The following is a 27,941-nucleotide window of genomic DNA, read 5'->3' as shown; positions in this document are numbered from 1 at the left end:
TAAGCACAAAAGCAATTTACTGAAAGACGTTCCGTAACTCACAGAACTTCTGGGAAGGCTGGAGAAGCAGGCTCAGAAAACAGTAGGAACCAAGACTGGCCACAGTCCAACCACAGCCCACACCAAGTCTCAGGATACACCTGCGGGAACAACGAGGGACTGCAGGCACGCAGCAGGCGCCGGAACCACCGGCGCCCCGGGAAACAGGATGTTGCAGCCACCGTCAATTCCCTGCCGCCCGGGCTCCCTGTCACTTGTCCTCGGACTCAGGCCCAAGCAGGTGCCTAGAGCTCGCGTGGGCACCAGGCCAGGGTGTACCTGTGCCGAGTGGCCGGGAAAAGGGACAGCCTCCAGGAGGGCTGTGTCCATGCCGGCCCCGCTCAAGCACACAGCCCGGCATCGCTGCAGAAATGAGACCGGCACACAGCCGACCAGGAGAAGGGTGAATGTCCGATGTCCACTCCTCTTCCCAGGCCTCAATTTTCTCATCAATGAACTAATAGTAACCTGAGTCCACCAGTCTCCCTGGGCTGTTCTGAGGGGCCCAGCTGGAGGAGACAGGAAAAACGGTGAACGGGGCGGCTGGGTGTTCCTGCAGCTTCAAAAGGACCTCTTTCCTACTCAGCACACACCCAGCTCTCACCCTTACTCTGAGGAAAGGCTGGGGAGACACATCCGGGTGCGCAGGGCAGGTCAGGGGTAGGGCAATGAAGGTGACCGGGGGCGCAGGGGCACGAGGATTTCCGCCACGTGGGAGGACGAGCAGGTCTCCAGAGAGCTCAGGCCCCTCGCTGCTCCAGGAGAAGGGCCTTGCACACCACCAAGCCGTTCCAGGAGCCGGGCTCTGAGCACAGCCTGGATTAGCTGAACTTTGGAGGCCACTGGCCTAGACTGCAGGAGAAGGGCAGCCAGCCGACCCCAGCATAGCTGGAAGGGCTGCCTCCGGACCAAGTAACGGCCACACACTCCAAATAACGGAAGGGCTGCCTCCGGACCAAGAGGACGCTGAAGCTCGGCCTGAAGCCGCCGTGCTGCCCCCGGTGCCCAGCACCAGCAGGCACCGCCCGGCAACACGGCACTGGCCCTGGACCACCGGTCTAAACTCATGCCCCAAGTGCAGGTTGCCCCCTCGTACTGAGCAGCAGCTCCTCTGGCCTCCACAGAACATGGTGAGTCAATCACAAACCATGCCAGGAACCAACAAAGAGCAATCAGCCCTTAACAGGAATAACTCAAGCTCAAAAGCTGCGTTCTGAACAAGGGGCACGTGCCACTTCTAGCCAATCCACTCAGCTGGTCATAGTCATGTGAAGTCTGAGGAGGTGAGCGCTTTAGACTTCCTTATCGGTTAAACACAATGGAAATCAAACCCCACCTCAATTTTCCTGAATGTGAGGATTCCCCGGAACTACCTCCCCTAAGACTCGGGCCTGGTACTCGTGGCCCAGCTCCTCCTGGACTCGGCCTGGCTGAGCTGTGCTTTCACCAGCGCCTCCGGGTTTTTAAGCCCATTAGCAGAACCACTGCTAGTCAAAGATAATGCACCATAACCCACCAATGGCTACTTTGCCAGAAAAAGAAAAAGCTGCAATTTTTACATGATTTTATACCAACCCAGCCAGAAATGGCATTTGAGACTCCACAGAAACCTGTGCACGACTTTCTTTCCTGTCGACAGCCAGGGCATTCAGCACAGAGTCCTTCCAAGAGCAAAGGTAAAAATTAGCTGAATACTGACTGCATCCTACTATGTTATGGATAATGTGTCCCCAGGACAGAAGTGCTGGGCCATTTGGCGTGCTGTGTGTGTTGACGAGAAGCCCAGGCTGAAACAGCAGGTGTGCTGCAGGTCCCGCAGAGCTGGCAGGCCTGGCGAGGAGGTGGGGGGATGCCTGCAGACAAGATGGGGGTGTCACAGACACCAGGAGGGACCCACGGGGGCTGAAACGGGGCAGCAAGAAGAGCGAGGCTTCCATAGCAGGTGAACGCATCAGGGAGTGAGAGCGTCTCGGCACAGGCTGGTGGGAGGTGCCGTCTGGAAAGCAGCAATTCCAAACACACACGGGGCTGCCGTGCACGATGGCTGCACAAAGATGCTGGTGGAATCCTGAGCCCTAGGAGTGTGACAGACCCGCCTGACACCCTCCCACTGCGACATCCCCACGCTCCACTCCAGAGGCCAACCCACCACCAGGCTCCAAAGATGAACTCTCACCAGGAGTTTCATCAACTAACACCAGCCCAGAGAAGGCCATGACTGTGAGCCCCAAGTGGACCACGAAGGCAACGAGGCCCAGTAAAGACACCTGCTCACTGTGGACGCTACAACATCCACAGCCCCAGCCCAAGTACCAAGTCCAGGGCCAAGCAGGCTCCCGACAGCCTCACAGGACTCACCGGGGGACTGCCGCTGGGCGGGGAGGGGGGCTGCCACAGGGGAGCAGGGCCACACGCTTTAGGAGAGCAGCTAAAAATGTTTGGAGAAAATGACATCTACTCAGAGAGCTGACTTATAACAAGGGGCCAGAAGAGAAGACGCACGTGGGAGGCAGGCTGAGGCAGGCAGCCAGCAGCAGAGCCTGGGAGGCAGGGGACGAGGCCCAGGGGCCGCAGAAAGAAGCGTGGGGGAGACGCACAGCCTCCACGGGGTCAGTTTCGTGTCTGGCTTTGTCCCTGAGAAGCCCCAGGGCTTCAAACAAGGGGGAAATCCACCAGGTTTGCCTTTTCAAAGGCTCCCTGTGGCAGCTGTGTAAGGAATAGGTGGGAAAAGAGGGTGGGAGTCCTGAAGGAGACCGTGGAAACGGTCCACGGAGGCATAAGGATGAGCTCAACCAGAGTGAGGCAGAAGGGAGACTAAATAATGAGCCATAAATAAATAATAAATAAATGTTTAATAAATACCCGAGTGCCCCTTACGCGTGAGCCACCAGGCTCAGGTGCTTGAAGCTGTAACGAGACAACCGTGGTCTACTGGGGGAGGAAAATTACCCACAAAAAGCAAATCACGCTGAACAATCTTTGCAACTTTTCTATAGGTCCAAAATTATTCCAAAGTAAAAGTTTATCTTTGAAAAATCAATAGAGATATGGCAGAATGATTTGAAATATTTACCTGCATCTTTCTACCTGCATTTCCTAAGTTTTCCACAGTAAACCTGAATCCCTTTCACAAGGATAAAAAACTGTATTAAAATTCAGTGTGATATAAAACACAGGTGATGATAGCAAATGTTCCACATTTAGCACCGTCTCAAGCTCACACATGCAAAACAAAGGGCTGTTGATACTCTTCTGCATAAAATAAAAACTCGGAGGTCTGGAATTTTTTTGACTTTTAAAAAAAGAAAGGGTCGAGTAAAACGAAGACACATGAAAGAAATCGCGTCTCCTTCTCTCCCATCCATCATAAGTCCTTGCAGCCCCCCAACAACCTGGGGCCCTCCCTTCCTGCCTGACCTGGTCTCTGACCAGGACCCCCAATTCACTCTACTTTTACAGCTCCTCAAACACACAGATGTTGCTCTTGCCTCAAGGCCTTTGCACCTGCCACTCACTCTTCTTGAAATGCCTCCCCTTCACGTTCTGGCACAGTGGCCTCTGTCACTTAACTCACAACCCTGCTCAAACATCACCGTCTCAGAGAAATCTTCCTAAAGCAGTCCGTCTCCTCTGTCCGTTCTTTCCTGTTCTTTCCTTTACAGCACTTATGGCACATGAGATCACACTAGATTTCTTTTATTTGCCATGCGTCGCCTTCACTAGAAAGTAAGCTCCAATACAGTAGCAAATGTTACGTGACAGCACTGGCCAATGAGTAAGAAGAAGTCTGCCGAGAGGTCTCGTTTTGATTTAAAAAGAAAAGAAAAATTCTTCTGTGGCTGGCACCATCTCCTCCCCTTTCCTCCTTCCCTGACACTGCAGATGTGATGCCTGGAGCTGTGGCAGCCATCTGGTGAACACGAGGCAAAAGCAAGAGACTGGAGAGCCCCTGGCGCTGACACCGTGAGCCACTACCACACCAGTGCTGTCTGTTGCTAGACTTCTACTTGTGCAAGAAAGCCCTGCTTGTTTCAAGCCAGAAGGATTTCCTGTTTTCTTCAACTTGAGGTTGTCCTAACTGATTTTTGCTATATGCTAGCACTCAGAATGCATCATAGGTGCTCAGTAAATACCTGTTGAATAAATGAGCTAATTATCCGAATCATTCAATTATACCTGATGTGATGACTCAGAAGGAGAACTCCAGGATTAACGAGAGCCCACAGCTGGGGTTTGATGACCTGAGGCTTCCTGGAAGAGGTGCCTACACAAAAAGGCAAGTTGGAGTTTTCTGGGGGCAGGCTGAAGGAGAGGAGTGCCCCTGGCAGGCAGGTCTGCACGTGCTAAGGCCCTGGTGCTAGAGGGAGCACAGGACATCTGTGAACTGAAGGAGGCAGCAGCCACAGGAGGGAGAGGACCCACGTCTGAGAGGAGCCCGCTGTGGCAGCTGCTGGAGCGGTGAGTGCCACTGTAGGGGCAGGAGGGCAAATGGTAGCACCGACGATCCCAAGAACATCACGGGCAGAGAAGGGGAGTGCTGGGTCTGGGACGCTGTAACCACACCCGTGAAGACAGGGTTATGATGTCTGCACAGGTTCTGGGGCTCAATAACAGAATCTGCTCCAGCTAATAGCATGCCGTGCTGGTTTCCAAGCCAGAAAGAGGAGGGAAAAGTTTTACAAGCCAACCATCCATTACTCCTAAGCACCACGTTTACAGTTGCATAAAATAGGGGCTGTCCTGGAACCAGCAAACCTGAAGCGGCCAACTGGAGGCCATGGGACCACCCTGCGGCAGAGGCCTCGGGAGCCCCGTCAGAGGACAGGGAGGAGGCCAACCGTCAAAAGCCCAACAAACCAGTTTCCAATGTGCCAAACCCACATGTTTGGGAGTTTAGAACTAGCCCACAGGGTCCTGCGGAGGCTGCAACAAGCCAGCTCTTTGACTGTTTCCCGCGAGCAGCAGGGAGCAAGCTTACATGGTGCGAAACCACGTTCCTTAGCTGAGTCCCCGAGCTGCAGGGACAACCGGGCCCACGGCTTTCTGGGGGACAGCACCACGGCCGCATTTAGGACACAGATTAAACAGCCAGGCTCCCCATTTCCCGCTCTCATGAAGCACACACCCTGTGCCCCCCCAGCCCGGCGGCCTGGCAGGCCCAGCTCCCTGCATCATCACCGTGGCAGCTACCTAAAGCCGCAAAGTGGCAAGCCGACATTAATTGGTGGCAGGAAGAAGAATCGATTTTTCATGGCTATTTGGAGACCTCTGCAAAAGTGAAGTGAATTCCGTTTCATCTCTCTTTTAACATGAATGGTGTTTAATGTTCTGAATTAAGCGGTTGGCGCCAGGGGCTGAGTTCCCACTATACCAAAAGCAAGAAACCCAGAAACAAACCGTCCTCTTTCTCCTTTGCCTGTAGTTTTCCAGGCCGGCCACGCCTGTCTAAAACCTGTCCTTCCAGAACCGTCTTCACAGTCCTGCTCCTCTGCACTTTTAACCATCTCTAGTATCAGTGTCCTAGGCAATGAAAAATGACCAGAAAGGGGCTAAAAAAAGAAATCGTCTGCTTTCTTACAAGCAGTGTACAAACAAGGTGCCCAGATGTTTGCTACTGTTATCTCCCCAAGGTCAACGGCATGTGGCCCACAGCTGAGCTCAGGCCTCCCCCACGGCGGCCCCATCTCGGGCACCTCCGTGTCGCCATCAGCTGCGTGTGTGAAGTGCAAGCTCGCTGGCACCACGAGCACTGATCGAGGGAAGGGGAGCAACCTATCTCCTGACATCAGCAAAGTCATCGTGAAATGAAAACTAGTTTTACAATCACCCTGCTGAACAGAGAATAAGAAAAAAGCATCAGAGAAGCACCTTTGTCTTCATTACTCAACATCAGCCTACCTGAGGCTCAGGTGGGAGGGATTATCCTTGTTAGGAAAAAACATGTGTCAAACCCCTAGAAGAGAGAAACTACTTCACACCTATCACCTCTTAATAAACCCGGCAAAGAGAGGGGGGAGAAGAAAGTGGATGGGATTGACCCCCACCAGGTGTACAAGTCAAGAAGGAAAATGATGGGGAGAAGCAAGGCCAGTGGCCGAGACCCGGCTCCCACTGCCACTAGGCCAGGGCCTCCCCAGCAGAATTTCACCAGGTCACATTCAACAAAGGGCAGCTGTAAGTATGCCTCAGTTTATTATGCCCTAACAACCAAGAAGGGTTCAATTGGTTGAAATGATTTTGCCAAACAAAATACGGGCACTGCCATCTGGTATATCAAACTTAGAATGGATCCAGAAGTTGTGCAAAAACATCACTTCACGTCTACACAAAAACCTGCAAATGGATGTTTACGGGAGCTGTATTCACAATGGCTAAAACGTGGAAGCAATCAGCATGCCCTTCACTAGGTGAATAGCTAAATAAACTGCGGCACATCCAGACAATGGAGTATTAATTCATTGCTAAAAAGAACTGAGGTATCAAGTCATGAAAAGACACGGAAGAAACTTAAATGCGTATTTGACTAAAAGAAAGAAGCCAATCTGAAAAGGCTACGTACTCTATGATTCCAATTATATGGAGACAGTAAAAAAAAAAAAAAAAAAAAAAAAATCAGTGGTTACCAGGGTTGGGGGGAGCGAGGAATGAATAAGTAGAGCACGGAGGATTTTCGGGGTAGTAAAACTATTCTGTAGGGTGTGGCGGTGGTGGATACACGACGTTATACATTTGTCAAAACCCATGGACAATACACCGCCAAGAGTGAACCCTGATGTAAACAACGAACAAAGGTTTACCTCCTTCTGGTAGGGGATGTTGGCAGTGGGGAGGGGCACACGTGGCGGGGGGGGGAGGAGGTATATGGGAACTCTGTGTAACTCTGCTGTGAACCTAAAACTGCTGTTCTAACTTTGCTGTGAACCTAAAACTGCTCTAAAAAATAAAGTTTACTAATTAAAAAAAGAACCATTCCAAAGCCTTCTGTTACGACCCTGACACGGAAGGGAAATGATTCTCGTTCGCTGCTAAATTTTGGTGAACCCAGCTACATGCACACACAAAGGGAGAAGAAATTCTGCATTACAGTGTCACAACTAGGCTTCCAAGTTAAAAACTGCTTCTACAGGGATCCCATAAATACTGTGCTCTGCCCGTTCTGAGCTTACACACAGACTTCCAGGACATGGGATCTGTGAGCACCTTCCTGATTAACGACGCTCTGGTCCTGAAGAATACCCATCACAACAAGGGCAGGGGAGTCAGGGCCAAGGTGGAGAACGGCCACCGCACGTGCATCTCGTTAAAGCGCTCAGCGTTCACCAGTCGCCTAAACAACGCGCTCCGAGCAGCACATTATAAAAACAGCCATGAAAATGCCTGCCCATCAGAGCTTCCATGTTAGAGGGACATCTAAGGAAATTCTTTCACTGGTCTTTAAAACAAGCATTTCTAGATAAAAACAGGCACTGTCTCCATTTAAAAACTATACTTAAAAGTCAGTTTTCCTTTCCAAACTTTTCATTTTTGTTCATGTTATCAAACTAAGGTATGAGCCATGCAGGAAGGTTTAACTGCTTTTCTATTCTGAAGCTCAAAGGCTGTTTTGAATCTGTGCAACTACACAGGAATTAGGGAGCAGCCAGAATACAAACCCATATATGTCTGTGTGGGTAAAAGAAACAGATCCCACACAGAGACAAGTGCATCAAACTTACATGTGTACAGTTTAACAAAATGCTCCAGAAATCTCTTGGAACTTCAAGCATTTTTGAAAAATATTTCCAGGTACAACACCAAGGTGGTAACTAGAGCTCCCATATCCATTCCAACAGCTTACAGATAAAATATCTCCGGATCTTGCCAAAAACTGGTGCATGACACCAGAACATGCCAGAACGCTCTACAGAAAGACCCATAAAGATCTTCTCTTAAAAGTTTCTTAGTAACTATCACTTATTTCTTCAAAAGAAGAAAAAAGCTCCCCTACTAACCACGGCGCTGCAGACCAGAGTCAAATCTACAAAGACTCTCCGTGAAACGAGACACCGGCGTCAAAGCAAGCTCCGACCCGAGTGTGCGTGCTCGGGGTGCACGGTGGAGCCCACGCACCTGAAACCACAGGTGAAACGCTGTACACCGCCCCGGCTAATTAATTTCAAGGAAGAAAAGTTTTACACCAAAATGAGCATGAAACAGGAAAAGCACAAGTTTGTTAATAGGTTTCCCACTTGCCGGGCTCCCAGGCCCCGGAAGCACCAGTCACTGCCCGCTCTGCCCCCCCGCCCTTTGGTGGAGGGGGACTTTGGTGAAAGACAGGAGAAGCCCCGCTCTCAGGCGCTGTTTGCGCAGCTTACGCCGCCTACTCCTCTTCCGGAAATGCACAGGGAACGTCTGAGTACTCAGTGACGGAAGAACTCTTCTTTAACAGCAAATGTGTCACCAGCCAGAAGACCAGATGCACCAACGATGACAGGAAGCAGGTTACAGAAATGAATGCAGCCCAGACCTCCAACAAGGAGCCCACAATCAGAAGCAGGATGAGAACTCTGCGTCCTCAGCCATCGCAGCAGGATTTGGAAAAGCAGCCAAGAAACCTTAATTCGACAGAACAGCCCCTCCTACATCAAACCGCCGGGGCCTCTGAGCACAGCGACCAGCCAGTACGGGGGGCGGGGGCGGGGGGCGGGGGGGGCGTACATGAAGCGCCAGCTGGGGCTGCAGCCACGCCTCCGGAGGAGCGCGCGCATCACAGGTCACCTCGTCCCGGCCCAGCCTGCTGTCCGGTCCTCTGGGCCCAACGCGGCCCTACGGAGTCTGGCCAGCTCGCACCCCCGCCGGCGCCGCCGGGTCCCAGCAAAGGGGGAAGGGAGGCGGCCTGAGGCCTCGGAGCTCTGGCACCGCCGGGGTCTCGGCGGCAGCTGACCCTGTGCGGCCTCCCGGGCCCGGGTCCCGTTCCCACGGGCCCAGGCGCCCCCCGACCCCCTGCGGGCACCTGAGGTGTGAGCGGCGCCCCCGGCGGGGCGGTCGGGGGGAGGAAGAGAGCCCCCGGGGGTGTGAGGCCCCACGGGAACCGGCCTCCAGGGCAGCGTGTGCGGACACCGGGCCGCGGCCGCCCCAGGAGGCGCACACGCCCCCGAACCTGCGGCTGAAAGCCCCAGCGCAGCTCCCCGCGCGCCAAGCCGCCGGGCCTGGGTCTGCTGGTTGAATCCCGAGGGCGCGCCCCAGCGCTTTTACGCTTAGACGCCCCTCGGGGTTCCAGACAGCACGCGGAGAGCGGCCGAGTCCACGGCGCGGGGAACCCGGAGTCCCGTGGGCGCCTCGTGCCCCCCGCACAGAGCCCGGCCCCGCGGCGCAGGGTCCGCATCCGCCGCCGCAGGGCCCGGCCAGCAGGCTGACACCCGAGCCCCTGCCTCCCCCAATCTCAGAGCGTCCCCGTGTCACCCTTGGCATCCTGAACTTCAGTGAGGACCGAGAATGATCTACCGTGAAGAAAACACGATGAAACATGCCACGTTTCCCCTCACTTTTAACTCCCCCTGTTAGAACTGCCTTTGTGACCATCACTGACCGAAATACCTGTCTGGGGATCAGATGGGGCGGGTGCCGAGCCCACCCTGCCCACAGCACCGCCTCACAGCCTGCAAGCGTTCCCGCACTTGAGGCACCGACTCAGTCCGGAGCTGCTCGCTGACAGCTGGCCGTGGCGCGGGAGACAGCGGCAGGCTGGTGCTCACAATGCAGCGTCAGTTCTTGGAACTGCCGTGTCTTGGGAAGCATCAGCTTCCGTAGTCACGGCAGAAAACAACCTCATCCTTTATCCACCTCTACAGCTGGGCACAGTTTAGCTTTCTTAGAGAATCAGTAACGTGGGAGAACAGGTGGGAAGATCTGAGAGAAACGCCTTCTTCAATTTGGCAGGGCAGCCAAAGCCAAGAGACGCCCGCTGCGGAGCAGGACAGGACGGGCCCCTGGCCGCGGTCGCCGCAGAGCTGAAGGAGAGCACACTTCCGGGATGCGCAGGGTCGCTGGCGAAGTGAAAAGCTCTCACACTTCTCTCTCTGACAGCAAGATGTGATTCAAAATCCTCCGCACCCCAGAAGAGCCCTGGAGTATCAAAGTAGCACAGGCTTGTCTGCAATCAAGCCACGAGAAAGAAGTCCCAGTTAATAAAGATTTCCACCTGTGGACGCATGGAACGTCTACGTTAAAAACGTGTGCTTTCTGTGTCGGTGACATAATTAGCTTACCAGGGGGACTCACCATAATGCTGTCTCCAGGTTCAACACCCCACTCCCTGTTTGCACTGATTCAAACAGCACAGTGAATACAGTTAGATCCAGATTCCATAGCAGGCTCCACCGAAATCCTCAGAGAGGGCTCCGACAAATGGCCAGGAAGGCATCCCCACACCTGGAATGGGAATCAACCGTGGCTTTCGGGGAGACCTACAGAAACGTCCCTGCCCGAAGCAAGGGGGCTGCCAGGATCCACTGGCCCAGATGCAACCCGTTCCTCCCCTCGCAGCTTCATCAGTATTTCCCTGGGTGTATTCTGCAAATTCAGCAAGGTGCTCAAGGGCAAGAAGCGCTGAGATTGAAGAGTAGGGACACCTGTGGGTGAAGAGCTTGGGTACCTGAGCACCTGACAATGATCGGGGTTGGTGGGATGCAGGGCACTTTTAAACGGTTAGAAGAAGTCCGAAGAAAAACACTTCATGACGTGTGTTACGAAATGTGATACGAATTTCGTACATGCGATACGAAATTCAAATTTCAGAGTCTATAAATACAGTTTCACTAAAATGTAGCCAGGCTCATTCTGTATTGTCGACGGCAGTTCTCGTGAGTACAGCTGACCCTTGAAAAACACAGGTTTGAACCATCAGAGTCCACTTATACACGGATTATTTTCCAACAGTAAATGCTATAGGACTACACGACCCTCGGTTGGTTGAATCCGCAGACGCAGAACCACAAATACGGAGGGCTGACCGTAAGTTATACCCAGATTTTCAACTGGGTGCAGGGGGAAGGGGGCTTGGTGCCCCTAACCCCGATGTTGTTCAAGGGTCAGCTGTAGTTGTGACGAGACCACACAGCCTGCAAAGCCAGAACTATTTACCATCCAGTCCGTTTTAGGAAAAGTTTGCCACCTCCTGACCTCAGCGCACGTAAGTGATTATCAGCCTGTCCCAGGTTTGGTGGTGCTGGATCCTTCTCTCCCACCTGCTAACGAACAAATCACAAGACCACGCTGATTCCCACACGCTCACCCGCTTGTCTTTGACACCGCAACCTCAAGCAAGATGTGGTTACCAAAGTCTTCTGGAATTTCTTACGTACTGGCTTAGAAAGACCAGCCACTAGTCTGCAGGAGTGCTAAGCCTGGCCACCACTAAGAACCACAGGATTAGGTCCCCTTTATCCCTAATAAAGAGTCAGCTGCACTCTGTTTCTGCGGTAAACGATTCTCGGGTGAGAAGCACGGTGTGATTGATGACTTATATCCCAAAATGGAAGAGCCTTGTGTTCCAGATACGCTCCGGCGGCTGGGAACGAGCCAGCCTTGACGGCACAAGGCTCCTGGAGGGACAGACGCCATCCTCACCGCAAGGCCAAGCAGCCACTGACATGTGCGCCGCTTCTGAACCATTAACCCAAGGCAAGAAATTTTATGTTCTAAATTAGCTACATTATGCCCAAAACCTATCAGTGGCTTGATAACTTGAACATATAATTCTATACCTTTTACTCTTCAAACAATAATTCAGTCTAATCCTGTGGCTGAAGCCAAGATTCCCAGACCAAAAGTGCACTTTCCATTTGATTAAATACTAATAAATGCAAGAATAAAATACCAGTCTTTTATCTTACAGTAAATTCTTCAAAAACCCATATACTCTAAGAATTAATTATCTCTCTGGAGAAGGGGACAGGTTCTTCCCCTCAAAGACAGTTTAGTAGTCTCAAAATCTTAATTACAACATTTAAAACATAATTTATAGCAGTCCAGGGCTTACAGAAAGATGACATCATAGTGACCTGTCAGTCAGCACGGCCTCAGGTGGAGCATCGGACAGTCAGTAACAGGAGAAAAAGAATCGGGCAGGATCTCCCTGCCGAACAGACCACGCGCCAAGCTATGATCCTCAACAAAGCACACAAGCTGATATGATACACGCTTGGCCTTTTTTCCATGTGTGTTTGGTACTTTAAAATTTAGAAGATATCTTTACATATTTCATCCGTTAAGAAGTAAACAGAGTGGAACGCTTTCAAAAGGAAGATGGTAGATTTCCCAGAGCAGGGGGTTTTCTTTGTTTTCTAGTGTTATAAACAGAGTATGGAGCCAGGGCACTGACACCAGTGTCTCTGGTGCGTGAGCCACGCCCAGGGGTGGCGCCCAGGGGCTGCCCCAGGTCACACCGTGTGGCCGCGGTGGTCTCCAGCCTGATGACTTGGCACAGGAAACCTGCTGCAGCCACAAGGGTGGAGTGGGCCCTCCCTCCAATGGGGTGCTCGGGGCTGAAGCCATAAGGCAGGCGGGAAAGGTGGGCATGTGCCAGAATCACGCTCCATCTGCTACAGCATCCTCCTAACAGGGTCCCATCCTCACTGCAGGTGACAGAAACATTGCATCCTATTAGGAAGCTGGAGAAAACCTTTGTGGGAAACCTGAAGGGAGATCCCACTCGGCATCAGTCCCCGGCTGCGGCGCTTAAGTTAGATTGGGGAACACGCCTTCCCCAGGGGACCGGGGACAGAGCTGGGCCTGCAGAGAGCAAAGCAGAGCCGGCAACCACTCCGGCCCCGTCTCCTCCTCTGTGATGGGGACACCGTGCGAACTGACGAGACAGTCGGGGCTACCCGAGGGTCAGGCAGCGCTACTCACGGCCCCTTGGGAAGTCAACCCCAGGCTGTCAGCCTGCGGGGCGGCCAGACCACCTCCGTCCGTGTGCGCGTGCCGGCGCCTGCCGTCCCTGTCTCTCTCGTGTGAACTGAAGAGCAACGTGGTGGCCAGGCACTTAGCAGCCAAAAGATACAATGAGGTGGAGAAAGGTGTGGGAGCAGCCGGGGGTCATCACAAGGCAAGGCAGCAGTGTCACTGGGTAGCTGGTGGCCGCTGGACAGACAGCTGGGCAAGGTCACGACAAGAGCCTGAGAACCCTTTCTGAGGCTGGGCGTCTGGCTTTGCAGGGTCCCATGTACCTAACAACGCCCGCCCGCAGCAGAGAAATAACGGAAGGAGCCCCCACACACCTACCAAAGCAGCGCCGAGGACACCCAAAGACATGCTCAAGAGGCCTCTGTGGCCCAGGAGCCAGGAGAGGCAGAGACAGGGAAGCGTCCCAGGGCGGCACTGCCCGTTAAGGCAAAGCAGGCACAGGGGTGGCGCGGGAGCGAGCCTCTCCCCTCGTGAACCTTAAGTGGGAGGAGGTGTGGGGGTCATGCCAAAAGGCGACCAGTGAACGAGCACCAGCTGCAGTCCTGCTGCTAACCCCACTCGGGGTTCAACTGTCAAAGGTTCCAACCCCCATATGCTCCAATAGTTGCTGTCTACACTTGATGCTTTGTAAATACTCAAAGGTCCCCACTGTCGCGGATGGCCTACTTCCGTCTTTGCTAGGAGTGTATATCATTTTAGTGACCCATCAAAATAAGAGTGAATATCTGGTTGAGTTTCCAAAAGGGACGAAAGTGAGTAAGTGCCAAGGAAGTCACTGCTTCACCCTCATTACAATCCCGAAGCATGGCCGGGGCCATCAGGAATAGATTCTGTCCCTGACGACCATCACTCATGAATGAAAAGGAAAGGAAAGGAAAGAAGAAAGACCCATCAAGGAACACCTGCTTTGCTCTGTTCACTTCCGATGGATTTCTCGGTAGTGGGGCATTCAAGCTTCTATTTGGAAGACAAACGTATCTGTCGAGGGCCCCTCCAGTCAGCACAGGTGACTCTACTTCACAGAGAAAGGTCCTGCAGGATACACCCGCTTTCACCCACTCTTACACTGAATTTTTTTACCCTTGGATGTCGAACTGCTCACACAATGGTTCAAGATGTCAAGGTCTCGAACCTTTGGCTTAAATGCTGGCCAGGCTGGAGGGTACACATCGCCGAGCCAGATCCAGAACCTGCACACACACAGTCCTGCTCTCTCACCCACAAATGAAGCCCTATCTGGGGAGCTGTACTTGTTACTAAAGCACCAACTTCCCTTTTAACCAGCCAGCTTAAGGACTCGCGTTCACACAGAGCTGTACAGTAATGAGAGTGCGCTCCCGCCCGCACCACAGGCCGTCTGCACGGCTCGTCCAAAGAAGCACATGCGGTCCTCTTGGAGGTGCCCCTCAGCCTCAGCTCTGGGGCCGACGACAGCAGTGCGGGGTCACCAACAGGCACTCAAGCTCCCATCCTTCCCCTCTGCAACACACATCTCACCCGCGCGGAACCATCTCCTGGCTGTACTGTGAGCTCTCAGCACCCACGGGGGACATCGGGACCCCCTGTGACCCTCCATCCCAGGCTCCATGTGGGCTTTGCGTTCACCCCGCACACGTGTCTTCCCAGAAAGGGTGACAGGCCATAGCACAGCCAAGTCTCTGAACCCCCTTTATCCCTCTGGTCCTGAGTTATCCCCCCTCCCCATCTCCCAGCAAAGATCCAACCCCGTCTGTCCCTGGGCCGGGCAGTGTCAGTGAGCTGGGGACAGGTTAGGGTCAGGTGGCACCCCAGTAACTGACCTGGCTCAGGAAATTCTGGGCCGCACAGGACAGGGGCAGGACGAGGCTGTCTCTGGCTACTGGGCTCTGCTCACTGTAGGCAAAAGAGGATGAAGGTGTGGGATCAAACTAGGTTCAAATGAAATTCAATGTTTAATATAGAAAACTCATTTGTGCTCAAGTTGACTGATTTCAGACACCTGTCATACACATGGAGAAGATATACATAAAATCCACATTTACACACAGAATCTATGTTTCAATAAAAACAAAGACCAACTCATAACCAATGTGGGCCTCTCACTGCTGTGGCCTCTCCTGTTGCGGAGCACAGGCTCCGGATGCGCAGGCTCAGCGGCCACGGCTCACGGGCCCAGCCGCTCCGCGGCATGTAGGGATCTTCCCAGACCAGGGCACGAACCCGCGTCCCCTGCATCGGCAGGCGGACTCTCAACCACTGCGCCACCAGGGAAGCCCGCATAACCTTTATCTACAAATGACACAGTGACTAAGTATTGTGCAAATATTTTTCCTTGGAAATAGGGATTATTACAAAATCATATGTAAGCTATACCCAGTCTTTGTTCAAATAACTGATTGATGTAATCATATCTCTCTCTCATATGTTCCCACTACCATGAGGAAAATCTCTACAGTATATTTCAAAAACTAGCAGGAATGTAAAACTTCGTGCTACAGAACTTAGCTGATACATTTTATCTAAATTACAACAGATTGAATTCTTCAGATAGTATTCACAGATGAAAATCTTATCGATCTACCACATTAATTTCAAGGGTAACTTGAATTAGAAGAAAAATCCAGGCTGTAACAGAATAAAAAACGCTTTGATAATTAACGACTCCTTTAAATACTAAGTACCTTATCTATTAGCATGCAAACTAACATTTAACGAAGATTTTTTAAAGATACTGCCATTTTCTCCCTTTCTAGAAGACTATTCACAAGATTTGGAACACACTGACTGCAAAGAGGACACAAGGTTAGAGCCAGTGGAGCTGGGAAGTTCCCCGTCCAGAAGAAGACGACACACAAACTTATTCGTTGGGGTGAATGACAAGCATCCTGGTGGAAACACTGATCGTCACCTTCCCTTGTTTCATGACGTCCTTTACAAGGTCATCTTACTTCTCATTTTTTTTCCTATACGGAACACCAAGGCTGGGACAGTTTCTGGAATTGCTTTTGTGGTCCCTGAAGACCCACCTCCCTCACCCACAGGGACAGCAATGCTCTGGGTGGTGCCCGCCCTCCCTCCTGCCCAGGGATGGTGTCCAAGGTGTGGGTCCAGGAGACCTGGGTGGCACGCTGAGCCTGTGACCAGGTGTGATAGACACGGTGTCCCAAATGTTCCTTCTGTTTAAAAGTTATCAAATGTACTTCTTTTTATTGTGGTAAAATACACATATTTAGCATTTTATGTCTGTAAGTGTACAATTCAGTGCCATCAAATACATTCACAGTATCTGTGTGACCATCACCACTACGGACGCAAAACTTCCTTATCACTTGCAACAGAAACTCTGTACCCGCTCAACACCACGTCCCCTCTCCTCTCCCCCAGCCCCTGGAAACCACCACACTTTCATCTCTGTGAATCTGACTACTGTAGGCACCTCATACAGGCGGAATCACACAGTACTTGTCCTCTTGTATCTGGCTTGTTTCACTGAGCGTAATGTCTAAAACATTCATCCATGCTGTACCCTGGGCCAGACTTTCCTTCCTTTTTAAGGCTGAGTAACATCCCATTGTATAGATGGACCATATTCTGAGGTTTATCTGTTCATTCCTCGATGGACATCTGGGTCGTTTCCAATGTGTGACTATGCTGAATGATGCTGCTATGAACACCGGTGTACAAATAACAGTTCGAGTCCTTACTTTCAGTTCTTTTGGGTCTATGCCTAGGAGTGGAACTGCTGGATCACATGGTAATTCTATGTTTAACTTTGTGAGGAGCCACCATACTGTTTTCCACAGCGGCTGCCCCAGTACAATCCCACCAACAATGAATGCACAAGGGTTCTGATTTCTCCACATTCTCGCCAATGCTTGTTATAAAAGTTATCAAACATACTTCTTCCATTTAGGACACTGAGAAGTGTACAGACTATAATTCAACTTCTTTTCTTTTTGCATTACTGACCCACAACGCAATCTAATAACAGGACGAGTCGTTTCCTGACCATTCCTGCATTTCCTGTGTGCCAGGCTCTCCGTATGCTTCTTCTCTAATCTTTACAAGAGCCCTGTGAATTAGGCACATCCATTTCTCTGATGAAAAACACAAGGCTAAAGACATGAAAGTGACTTTTCCAGAGCCCCGTGGAACAGGTAACGGATGGGGCTGTCTGACTAGAGTGCTGAACTGGGTGAGATTCGTTTAGATACAAGTTTATGAATTATGGATTAAATTAACATGTAACAGAAAAAATAAAATGAATATGTATCAAACACTTGTCTTCACTGGAATTCCTTAGGACAAGGCGGACGCAGGTGTTTACATTAGAACTAAGTTGATACAAAGAAAACATTAATAAGCATCGCTACAGGCAACCCATAAACCTGTGAAACTGTGACAACTGAGCAAATGACAGCTCCAGTGAATGGAGTTTGGGGGTGGCTGCCAACACCTGGCTGCCCTCATTCTGGAGGTCTTCAGGCAGAATGGAGGCCTTGTTCCTTCCTGCCGCCCCCGAGGCCCTGGCACACTGTCTCTGCAGAGCAGACACTCAAGTAGATCAAATTTGCTGCCCTCTCTCACCAGCCACACGCCCAGGACAGAGCCCGCTCTAAATCCTTGACCTGACAACAGCCAAACCCAAATGCCACAAAGAGAGGCAGCCCTGGAGAGGAATTCACCCCACGAACCCGATCATTCTGGGGCAGCCATTCGCAGGGCCTGGGGGATGCAGACGCTGACCCGGCAGGAGGGGGCAGGCCCGGGTGCTGCCTGAACCAGCTCCCGCGTGGTGCCAATGCTGCAGGCAGCTTTAGAACCGTGCAAACGGTGTCTAGTCCCATCTCTGGGGGCACCGAGCCTCCCGCTAACCATGTCTGCTTCTCTTTGCTCATGCCGAGCCCCAAATATCTCTGGAGAAGGTCTCCATCTCGCTTTCAAAAACAGCCAGGTGCACGTGTTTTCTTAGAATAGTCAAGTCAGAACCTAAGTGATGCTTACCAGCAATTAATTTGGATCCCGTCATTGCTCTGGCCACTAAGAAGCTCACTGCTTAAAATCCGGCCCGTTTTGAGCCATTTTATAGAAAAGCTGTGCCACTTGTTCGGAATACCAGCTTTATTTATTTCCCTGCCCTTATTTCCTGTGCCTAATGCTTTCATCTATATCTTACATGTTTTTCATTTTTAAAATTATGTATATGTCTGTAAACCTCCTCAAATTCTTCCCTGGCTCATATGAGATACAGATCAATAAAATGACTAAACTAACTGAAATAACCAGCAAGTCTATGATTCATGACAGAGCTTGAGATCTGTTCGCCATGTTTCCAATATACCCACTATTTCACCCATTCTCACACATCAACTCCAGTGTCCTCCCCAACATACATGGTGCCCGCCATATTTTCATCAGCTGAGATGCTTCTCCACAGGGCACCTCCAGGTCCTCACGTGGCCACCAGCACCAGGGTCCTGCAGCGCCCTCAGGGCTGCCCTGGCTGCCCCACAGAGATGCAGTAAGCTCCAGCACCCCACACCCCCCAGTTTCCACAGCCACCCCATGCCCAGCAGAGGGTTCTGGATGCGAGAGGCACCGGGGAGGTGCCCCCGCCCCGGGAGACAGCACCCACCAACTCACGCTACTGAAACAGGCACCGCGGGGAATGACACAGAACTTGTACCACCTCTTCCGATGTATCACCCAGCCTCACACTTCAGTTTTAGCGTTTTCCCTAAGATGTGTAGTTTCCCACAAGGCCACATTTTTGACAACTGTATTATATTTTAGTGTCTACGAAATATCCAAAAAATATTCACCAAGGAATCATTTCCGTGGCACATGACACCCAGATTTCCTTTTCTGGGCTGACCCCACTTGGCAGCCACTGGTTTGGTCACCTGTGGTCTTCCAAGGAGATGGAAAAGGGGTCTCCCTGGGCAGAACCACTGAGGGCAGCTGCCTGGGCTGCCTCCCGGCCACACCGGGGTGTGCGTGTGGGGGAGCCCTCTGCGTGCACCGGGGGGCCTGCACGGGCTCTAGCTCCCTTCCAGCCCTGCACCCAAGGGTGCTGTCCACACACACCCCCGGGAACGGCACCCAGTCTGGGGCGCACAGACCCTCTGCTCCTCTTCCTCTCAACTGCTGCTCTGCAATAACTTTTTAGTGTCCCACTTTTATCAAAAGCTGGTAGACAGAAAAAGCTCTTTTTCTATTTAAAAAAATTTTAAGTATTACACGTATAGATTTCAATGAACCAAGCAGACTTTACATCCCAGAATCATACATAACTGAGGAAAAGCCAAACAGATAAGAATTAGAGAAACAGACTGTCTTTCAGAGCAGAGTTACATGTCTAAAGTCACCTCTGGATCAACTAGAAAAAGTAACAGCAATTACAGTGTCTCTAAATCATTCTACAGTGGAATTGAGCTGAAGATTTAGTAATTCTGTCAATTTTAAACAACTTGGAACTAAAATTTTTTTTTATTTTTTTGCAGTACGCGGGCCTCTCACTGTTGTGGCCTCTCCCGTTGCGGAGCACAGGCTCCAGACGCGCAGGCTCAGCGGCCATGGCTCACGGGCCCAGCCGCTCCGTGGCATGTGGGATCTTCCCGGACCGGGGCACGAACCCGTGTCCCCTGCATCAGCAGGCGGACTCTCAACCACTGTGCCACCAGGGAAGCCCGGAACTAAAATAATTAACTGCTATTACTGTAAAAATTTTTTCTACTTGGTGAAACACAACTTTTTGTACAGAAATAATAACACAAGACTACAAAGAAATATAAATGTGCCAGGAAAACAAAAAGAGAAAGAGGCAACAAAAATGAGGATGGGAGTCCTAGGTGTGCGCAGTGCCTGGTACACGATGTGCATGGAAGATGCGATTTTGCATGTTGGTCTCACGGGGCAGGATCTGCCATGCGTATCCCATGAACAAGAGCATACACACTATGCGGACACACTAAAAATTAAACCATCGTGGGAATAAACTTCATCCCACAGCTTAAGGCAATATCTATTCCAGACACTCTGGGGTAGCGATGATAAACATCTCATACAGGAAAGGCAAAAGCTTCAACCCAAAAAGAAAAAGCGAACAGAACCCTCGTAAAGCCGAGTGGCAGACAAGAGTCCTGGCTTCACGTGGGAATCGCACACCTCCCTCCGCAAACCAAAGCCTGCCCGAGCGACTCTCCCGAAATAACCGGACAATCTGATATCACAGAATTTCATTGTACTGATTAGTTCCTTGAAATACGTAACTAGAAATATCCACACACACTCCTTGTGGCAGAAAATGTTACCTTTGCTTTCTTCAATCAGATGAGCCGTCTGGCCGGAGACGTCTATTTAATCTGGTTTTCCAAGTGAGAGGTCGGCACCCATTGGACCTTCTCCTTCTAGAGCGTAAGACCTGTACTGCTCACCTCCCGGTAAGCACCATGATTTACGCAGAGATCACCTGGCATCCTCTCACCTCCCTTCTACCTTTCCAGACCTCACAACACCTCTCCCCCACCCCCTCCCTCCGGGAACCTCTCAGTTTGACTACCCCCTCCAGACCCTCTAAAGGTCATGCAGACGCTTCCCCCACCTCCTCACCTGAAATCGATGGTCTCCAAGCAGGCAAGGTGGGGTGGACTGAACGGGGGTGAGTCACCTGGAAGAGGGTTTTCGCCTACAAGGTGTCTAACCCCACCCCTGAGGTAATCAGTCCTGAGGAAACGGCTGTGACCAGGCACCGGGAAGAGACACAGGCTCAGTGCTACCGGGCTCCCCACGGCCCCCGAGAAGCAGAAGGCCTCTCCTGGGACAGAAAGCCACGTCGCTGAGAGAGGAAACAGCAGGCTCCCCCAAAACAAAAACTGCACAGGAGGTGTCACCACCCTACAAAGGATGTAACATACCACCTAGAACCCGGCCGTTTAGTAAACGTCTTACCTCTGATTCAAACCCTAAAACCTGTGGTGAAAGAAAAAGACAAGCTTGAGGCTGTTTCCTGGCTGCTGCAACTTAACAGATAAAATGTACTGAAAGCAGATCCGTATTTACTTCCGGGGCCTTAAAGGTTTCCCCATCTGCCAGGTAACTAACACAATCAAAACACCAGCAAACACAACCAAGTGAAGACACAGCACGTGAGGCTGCTAGAGAATCTAAAAAAGAGGGGATATATGTATACGTACACCTGATTCACTTTGCTGTACATCACAAACTAACAGAACAAGTTCAAGGACCAGGAAAATCTTTACGGGAGAGCTTTGAAGGACGGGTAGGAATTCGGAAGGGGTCGATTAAGAAGGTATTTGTGAGTGGAAGCGAAAGGGTGTGCAAAGACACAGGGAAAAGAAAACACGGAGCACGGAGTTACAGAGATGGCGAGTGCAGCAGATGAGTGAGGGAAGGGCAGGGCTGGCCGAGGCCCTTGGAGCAGCATGACGACTGGGGCTGGATGTCCAGGAAGCAGTGAGGGGGAGACTCGGTGCCACCCGGGTGCTCCGAGATTCACCCGCCCTCAGTGCGTTGCTGAGGAGGGAACGGAGGGGCAGGGGATTCCCAGAAAACCCACCCACCACGCTGGGACACGCTGCTGGGCCGGGGAGGGGGGATCAGGAAAGGAAGGAGACCGAGGTAGCCCCACAAGAATCCTGCGCGAGGGCACAGGAAGCCACTGATGACAACAGGGTGGGTAGTGAGGAAGACGCAGGGGCAGACGGGAACCAGCTGGGCTTTAAACATGCTGTTCACAGCCCTTATCCAGTAACAACCTGCAGTGGAGTATAGTCTGTAAAAGGACTGAATCGCTATGCTGTACACCTGAAATTAATACAATACTGTAAATCAACTGTGTGTCAATTTAAACGAAAAAAAGACCTCAGGCCAGAAGAACAAAAAACGTTATTCAGAGGCTCCGTGAATGGTGCCGGCGTGGCACTACTGACACTGGGGACAGACCTGCGGCAGGGTGGCCCGCGTGCGGTGGGACGTCTACCTGCAGCCCTGTCCTCACCCACTGCATGCAGCAGCGCCTCCTCGGCTGTGACAACCAGACACGCCTCCAGTGGCAAACGTCCCGGGCTGGGGGTGCAAAATCGCCCCCAGTTAGAACCAGTGGTCTAATGAGGGGACACCGCCCACAGCTAGGGATTCTGAGCCCAAGCCCACAGCGAGGTGAGGCAGAGCTCAGGTCCCAGCCACGTGAGCGATCCCAGGCCCCTGGTGTAGTCAGCGCTGCCCCTGGGAAGCCCCTCAGGCTCCACGTCACTCTTAAGAGCAAATCATGGAGAAATTTTTCCAACGTAACGTCCAGTACAATCGAAGAACCAGGCACGCAGGGAAACGCGACACCACAAGCAAGAGCAAGCAAAACCCAGACAGCAGCAGCTGAGAGAATGGATCCACCAGCCACAGACAGCAAGCAACTCAGCCATGTTTAAAGAAATAAAAGACTACGGTGACAGGTGTTAACTAGACTTAACTGTGGTGATCGTTGTGCAATATATACCAGTACCGAGCCATTATGTTGTACACCTGAAACGAATACAATGTTGTATGTCAATTATACCTCAATAAATAAATGAACAATCAGCTTAAATATGCCCACATTAAGACCAAGAACCATTGTGTAACTGAGCTCCATGATAATTTTACAGCACCAAAACTTCAGCCTGAGGTTGTTAAAGAAATCAAAATACTCCATTTTTATTTTATATGATATTTATTACATAACACTAAAACACATTGCTTGGGGCTTCCCTGGTGGCGCAGTGGTTAAGAGTCCGCCTGCCGATGCAGGGGACACGGGTTCGTGCCCCGGTCCGGGAGGATCCCACATGCCGCGGAGCGGCTGGGCCCGTGAGCCATGGCCGCTGAGCCTGCGCGTCCGGAGCCTGTGCTCCGCAATGGGAGAGGCCACAACAGTGAGAGGCCCGCGTACAGCAAAAAAAAAAAAAAAAAAGTAAAAAACAACAACCACAACAACACATTGCTCGATACTTGATAGGCCTACATTCTGACATAGAAATGCGTGCTAGGCCAGCCACAAAGCCCCTTTCGTATGATATCGTTTTCATTTTCATCTAAACCAAGGGAGCCCAGTAGGCTAAGATAACAGTATACAGCCTATCAATGGACGAGAAAATAGAAGAGGGAGAGCAAGAGATGCGTTATCTACCAGGAATCCCCCTTACTTCACTTACATTTTCCAAATTCCACTTACTGTTTCTGGAAATATTCCCACCGGTTGTACTTTTGGGCAAATTCCACTAGTTGTATTTTCCCTAGGCATATCTGCTCCCAATTCTGCATTCTCTTTAGGAAAACAGCAGACCAGAGTTATCCTCCCAGAACCAGCAGCACTGCTAGCTTAGGTCGATGATACTTCCTGAATCAGCCCTTTCCCAAAGCATCTTCCGCGGTCTTTGCTGGATGTCATACAAATTACCAAGTCAGAAAAAAAAAGAAAAAAAATGAAAACCCCCCTCACACGAGCCTAGACTGGACAAAAGAGGTCTGAATGGTGGTGGAGGGCCATAGGGGGCAATCACTGCCCACGGGGACACTCCCCCCTTCTGGAAATGTGGGTCCCCACTGCCCCTGGTGGGGTGTGATGGTGCAGACCCCCCCCACCAGGAGGGCACTTGTGAGGGGGCCGATGTCGTCACGCTTCTAGTGTAGCCCTGCCTGAGCTTTTCTGTTCTGAGTACCTAAAACTTTCTTATAAATTACTGCCCTGTTGTTGACATCTTACTTTACGTTTTTCCTAAGGAGCATATGTAGACAGGTGTGACCCATGAATTTCACTTCAGGACTGTGAAGGGAAAGTTATGAACTATGTGTATCTAAAGGGGCGGGAGGTGGGGATGGCACACCGGGTCAGGTGCCGCTGAAAACCGCTAGGCTACAGTGGGAAATTCCCAACACACGCGCAGAGACGGGGAGCAAAACACACTTATAAGGAACCTTATTTAAACTTATTAAAAAATTAACAATAATACTTAACCTTTGATGGCTAACTGATTTCGTCAAATACTTTATATAAGCCCGTAACTTTCAGACAAGGGGCAATGCTAAAAAGAGAATAAAACATTTGAGCCGCCTGGATCTGACAGAATTCCAAGCCTGCTTCTACCCGAGTGTTAGAAAAGCTGAAGCCAGAAACCGCTAAATAAGAGTAATGCAACTAGGCATAACACAATAAAAGATATTACCTTCAAAGTGCATTATTGTTGCCAATTATAAGATTCACTTCAACTGAATTTCAAAAGCTCAATCGCCCTCAACAGAAACAGTCTCTTTTTTAAATTTCGAGTATTACATTAAGGCAATAACTCACCTTCCAGCTATAATATCACCCTCCCTGACTGCAATGCTACATTTCAAAAATACTTCTCCATCGACAAGTCAAGCGAATTCAGGTTAATTTTATTGCATTTTGGCGCTGTCTCACATTGGTGTGCAATTACCTTTATCATTTGATTGCCAAGGCAGAGAGTAATCAGAACAATTATTTGAAAATGGAGGTTTATAAATTCGAAATCACAGTTGCTGGCATTTTTGATAAAACAGCAGCTTTATCTCGGGAAGTGGCAGGGACATGGGATAAATCATGCATCAGCCAAGTGTAGCTGACCTCCAAATGCATCGCACAGTATCAGAAGTGCTTCCAAAGAAACTTTCCAGCATCATCCATCATCCTTCATAACACTAAAATAGCTACACACCTGAAGAATGGAAGCTAGAGGATAATTTAAAAAAAAAAAAAAGAAAAAGAAAAAATTCCAAGCAGTATGGGCAAAACCATTAACTGTTCTCCCTTTTAAACTGTGAGATACAGTCCATGCACATAAACAAATATGACTTTACCATAACTCTGAACATCTGTATTCATATTCGTCAACTCAGTTTTAAATACAAACGAAACATGGAGTCGAGTCATGAAAAGAAAAAGTGCATTTCTGGACTGCATGCATTTTTATGTTCTGTTTGGGTACGGCTGCCTGTGTGGGTCATACTGCTTCCGTAGTCAGCGTATTGCTGTCGCTACCTCTGTTCTCTAGGCCTCATTTTCTCTGAAAGTTTATTGCTTAAAAAAAAGAATGTAACTTGATTTTAAAGACAAGAATAAAGGGAGAGTCAAATCCTTGAGTCCCCACATTGGTCTTCCCTAAGTCAGTTACAGGTGACAGGGAGCTCAGGACATTTAGGAAGGCAGGCGGCCCGGTCCCCAGTCACACATCTTCACACAGGGGAAAAACAGCCTTAGGACTGGGCCGCAGCTTTCTTTAGGGAAAGACGGCTACCACATCCCACCACACCTCTGGCATACATTAACCATACCTTGTTTTAACTCGTTTTTACAGGGCAAAATAAAATAACCATGTGATCATTTATTTCCTTTTTATTAAAACAAATACCCCAGAAAAAGAACACTTCTGCACGTTTACATGGGTGACCCCATGCCAACGGACTATCAAAGGTCTAGCTGGGTAGGAATGAAATTTATTATTAGCTGCATATGCCTGGCACTGGGCCAGGTGCTTTACATATATTATCTCATTTACTCCTCCCAGCAAACCTAAGGTAAAGCAAATTACTTGCAGATGAGAAAACAGATTGAGAGGGTAAGTAACTAGCCCAAGGGCACAGCACGTAAGTAGCAGCTGGTATTCAAGGTCAAATCCAACACACGTCAAAGCCTAGACTTCTGCAGACTGGCAACTACCTCCCAGACCCACACACACATCCCACACTGTGTTAGTCAGGACAGGCTTGGCTACTCTGCAGTAACAAATACCACCAAACATCCCCTGCGGGTCTGGGTGAGTCTCCAGAGCAGGAGCCTCCACTCCGGGTGTACAGGCGTCTCCAGGAGATCACGCATGAACTTGATGGCACGGCAGAGAAGGAGCGTGGAGAACCACGCACGGGCACTGACACGCTTCCGCCTTCCTAGAAGATCCAGGCATCTCCTAAAGATGCCCAACAATTTTCAATCTTCATCTGATGAAAACGCACAATGGTAAGTGTGATTTCTATCAGCTAAGCTTTATGGTCCTTTCCCACCAGCAAACTCAATTCTAGTAAAAAAAAAAAAAAAAAAAAAAATTCATGAAATATGAGTCAGGTGTAAGATCCTACCTAACACAGTATTCGTAAAGAAATACAGTATTTTAATGAAACCCTTGACTGTCCACACCTCGAAGTATGAATACTGTGTGACTCCTGACACAGTAATGTACAACCAGAACTTTAAGAGGGTCTCATGTTTATCTAATGAATTTTCAATATTTCTCTTTGACAAAGAAAAGTAAGAATCATGAGTTGCTTACAGATAAAATGTACCAATTTCTCAAAAATGGGAGTTAAAAGAAAACAAGTTAACAAAAGAGAAAAATAACCTAAGTTAATAGAGAATCCTATGAAAGGTAACAATTATTCTTCACAGAAAATAATATTAGAGGACCTTCATTGTTTTCTTTCTTCTCAACGTACATTTGAATATTCGAAAATAAGCTAATTAGCTGGTCCATTTACTTGAAAGCATGCCATCTATTTTGAAAACAAAATGATTCCATTTTCTGTCTACTCAAGTCCAAATGTCAAGACTGAATTCCTAACCACGCTGACACGAGCAGTTAAAAGAATTCTGCAGACTACCTTTTGACCAAGCAAGCACAGGAAACACTCTCCTTCACAAACAGGATTTCGCCTACCAGGTGGCACCTGCACTAGTAACAGCCGATACAATGGCACGGGTTCACCAGAGTTTGTTTAAAAGAACCCATATGTAAGTATGTGCCCATCACAAGAGCCAGGTCTCTCACTGCCGGAGACAGGTGGTGGCTAGACTGAAACCTGCTGTGTTGGATTCAAACTGGAGGTACCAGGACAAACTCACAGTTTTTAATACGCACACAGATGACAGATGCAGAAATCAATGCAGGTGCATCATGATGTGCATGTGTGGTCAGCGAACCCGCACAGACGCCCTGGCTCTGCCCACTGAGCGGGGCTAGAAGCATCAGCACCTCAGCAGCAATACGCACACCAGTGCCCAGACCTTGGTCTCTAAATATCATATTCCAGGAAAAGGAATGTGGGCTCCCTGGAGAAATGAGTAAATCCAGGACTGGGGCAGGGAAAATACAAGACAAGCTTGGGTTACACTGTGGGGCCAGGAAGTAAGAAAGAGCTACACAAAGGCTGGACATGTCAGAAAGACAGGAGCCAACCTCGGGGGGGGTCCCAAGAGCCAAAGCTGAAGCTGCCGAACAAAATAAGCAATGACAGTACTGGACTACAACCCACAGCACAAAATAAACATCCACGAGTCCATACTAACATCAACAATTCACTGAGTAAACAAGTAAGTGGGAAAGAAGGGACAGCTCGTCCATTCAGAAGAATTCCAATCAGTGAAAGAAGAAAAAAATGAAGGGGATACACACCATCAGGCAAACAACGCAGTAGCAATTGTTGTAGACAAGGTACATCAATGAATGCTAAAACTGGTAATTGAAGCCTGAGGAGAAGCAAGATGTCTCAAGATATTTATTAACTACAAAGGAGAGAACAGTAACTTTACAGTCGGAGAAACAATCAATTCCACCTTAGCCAAGTGACCAAGCTCAGTTAGCATCACCAGTAACTGACGTGTGGGCACCATGCTGTAATGCCTTGAGAGGGCTCTCACCTCTGTGCTTTTCTTAGCAGAAGCGTGAACTTCAATCTAATCGTGAGACAACATCACAAACCCAGATGAGAGACATTCTACTATATAACTAACCGGTACTCTTCAAAAGTGTCCAAGTGACAAAAAGCAAGGCAAGAGGGACTGCCACAAACTAGACATGAGAGAGACAAGGATGCCACGTGGGGCCTTGAACTGGATGGCAGAACAGAAAACGGACGCGAGTGGGAAAACTGCTGGAATTCCAACAAGGCTTATAGTATTACACAATACCAAT

General features: G+C 50.0%; 1 protein-coding gene across 8 annotated transcripts in view; it reads right to left on the bottom strand.

Moving 5' to 3' along the window:
• The window catches only part of MGMT (O-6-methylguanine-DNA methyltransferase), a 285,152-nt gene that overhangs the window by 227,850 nt on the left and 29,361 nt on the right, over positions 1-27,941 (bottom strand). For 2 of the 8 annotated variants that reach the window (XM_022568451.2, XM_089898361.1), the window contains exon 2: positions 14,784-14,856. The exons of 1 other annotated variant lie outside the window; for it this stretch is intronic. Coding sequence is in view for 1 of the 7 variants with exons in the window: in XM_089898360.1 (XP_089754486.1) it covers positions 10,300-10,302 (3 nt within the window). In the remaining 6 variants the exon portion in view is untranslated. Of the gene's footprint in view, positions 1-9,615; positions 10,279-10,299; positions 10,450-14,783; positions 14,857-20,574; positions 20,850-27,941 lie in introns of those variants that run through there. 5 more of the 8 variants (XM_089898362.1, XM_089898360.1, XM_022568450.2 and 2 more) reach the window with 5 other exon arrangements.

The sequence above is a fragment of the Delphinapterus leucas genome, chromosome 16 (genome assembly GCF_059928025.1).
Source record: "Delphinapterus leucas isolate spDelLeu-1000000601 "Yukka" chromosome 16, BTC_Dleu_Yukka2, whole genome shotgun sequence".
In the NCBI taxonomy this organism is placed as follows: Eukaryota; Metazoa; Chordata; class Mammalia; order Artiodactyla; family Monodontidae; genus Delphinapterus; species Delphinapterus leucas.
The sequence above is the reverse complement of the archived record's forward strand: the minus strand, read 5'-3'. Positions and strand labels throughout refer to the sequence as shown.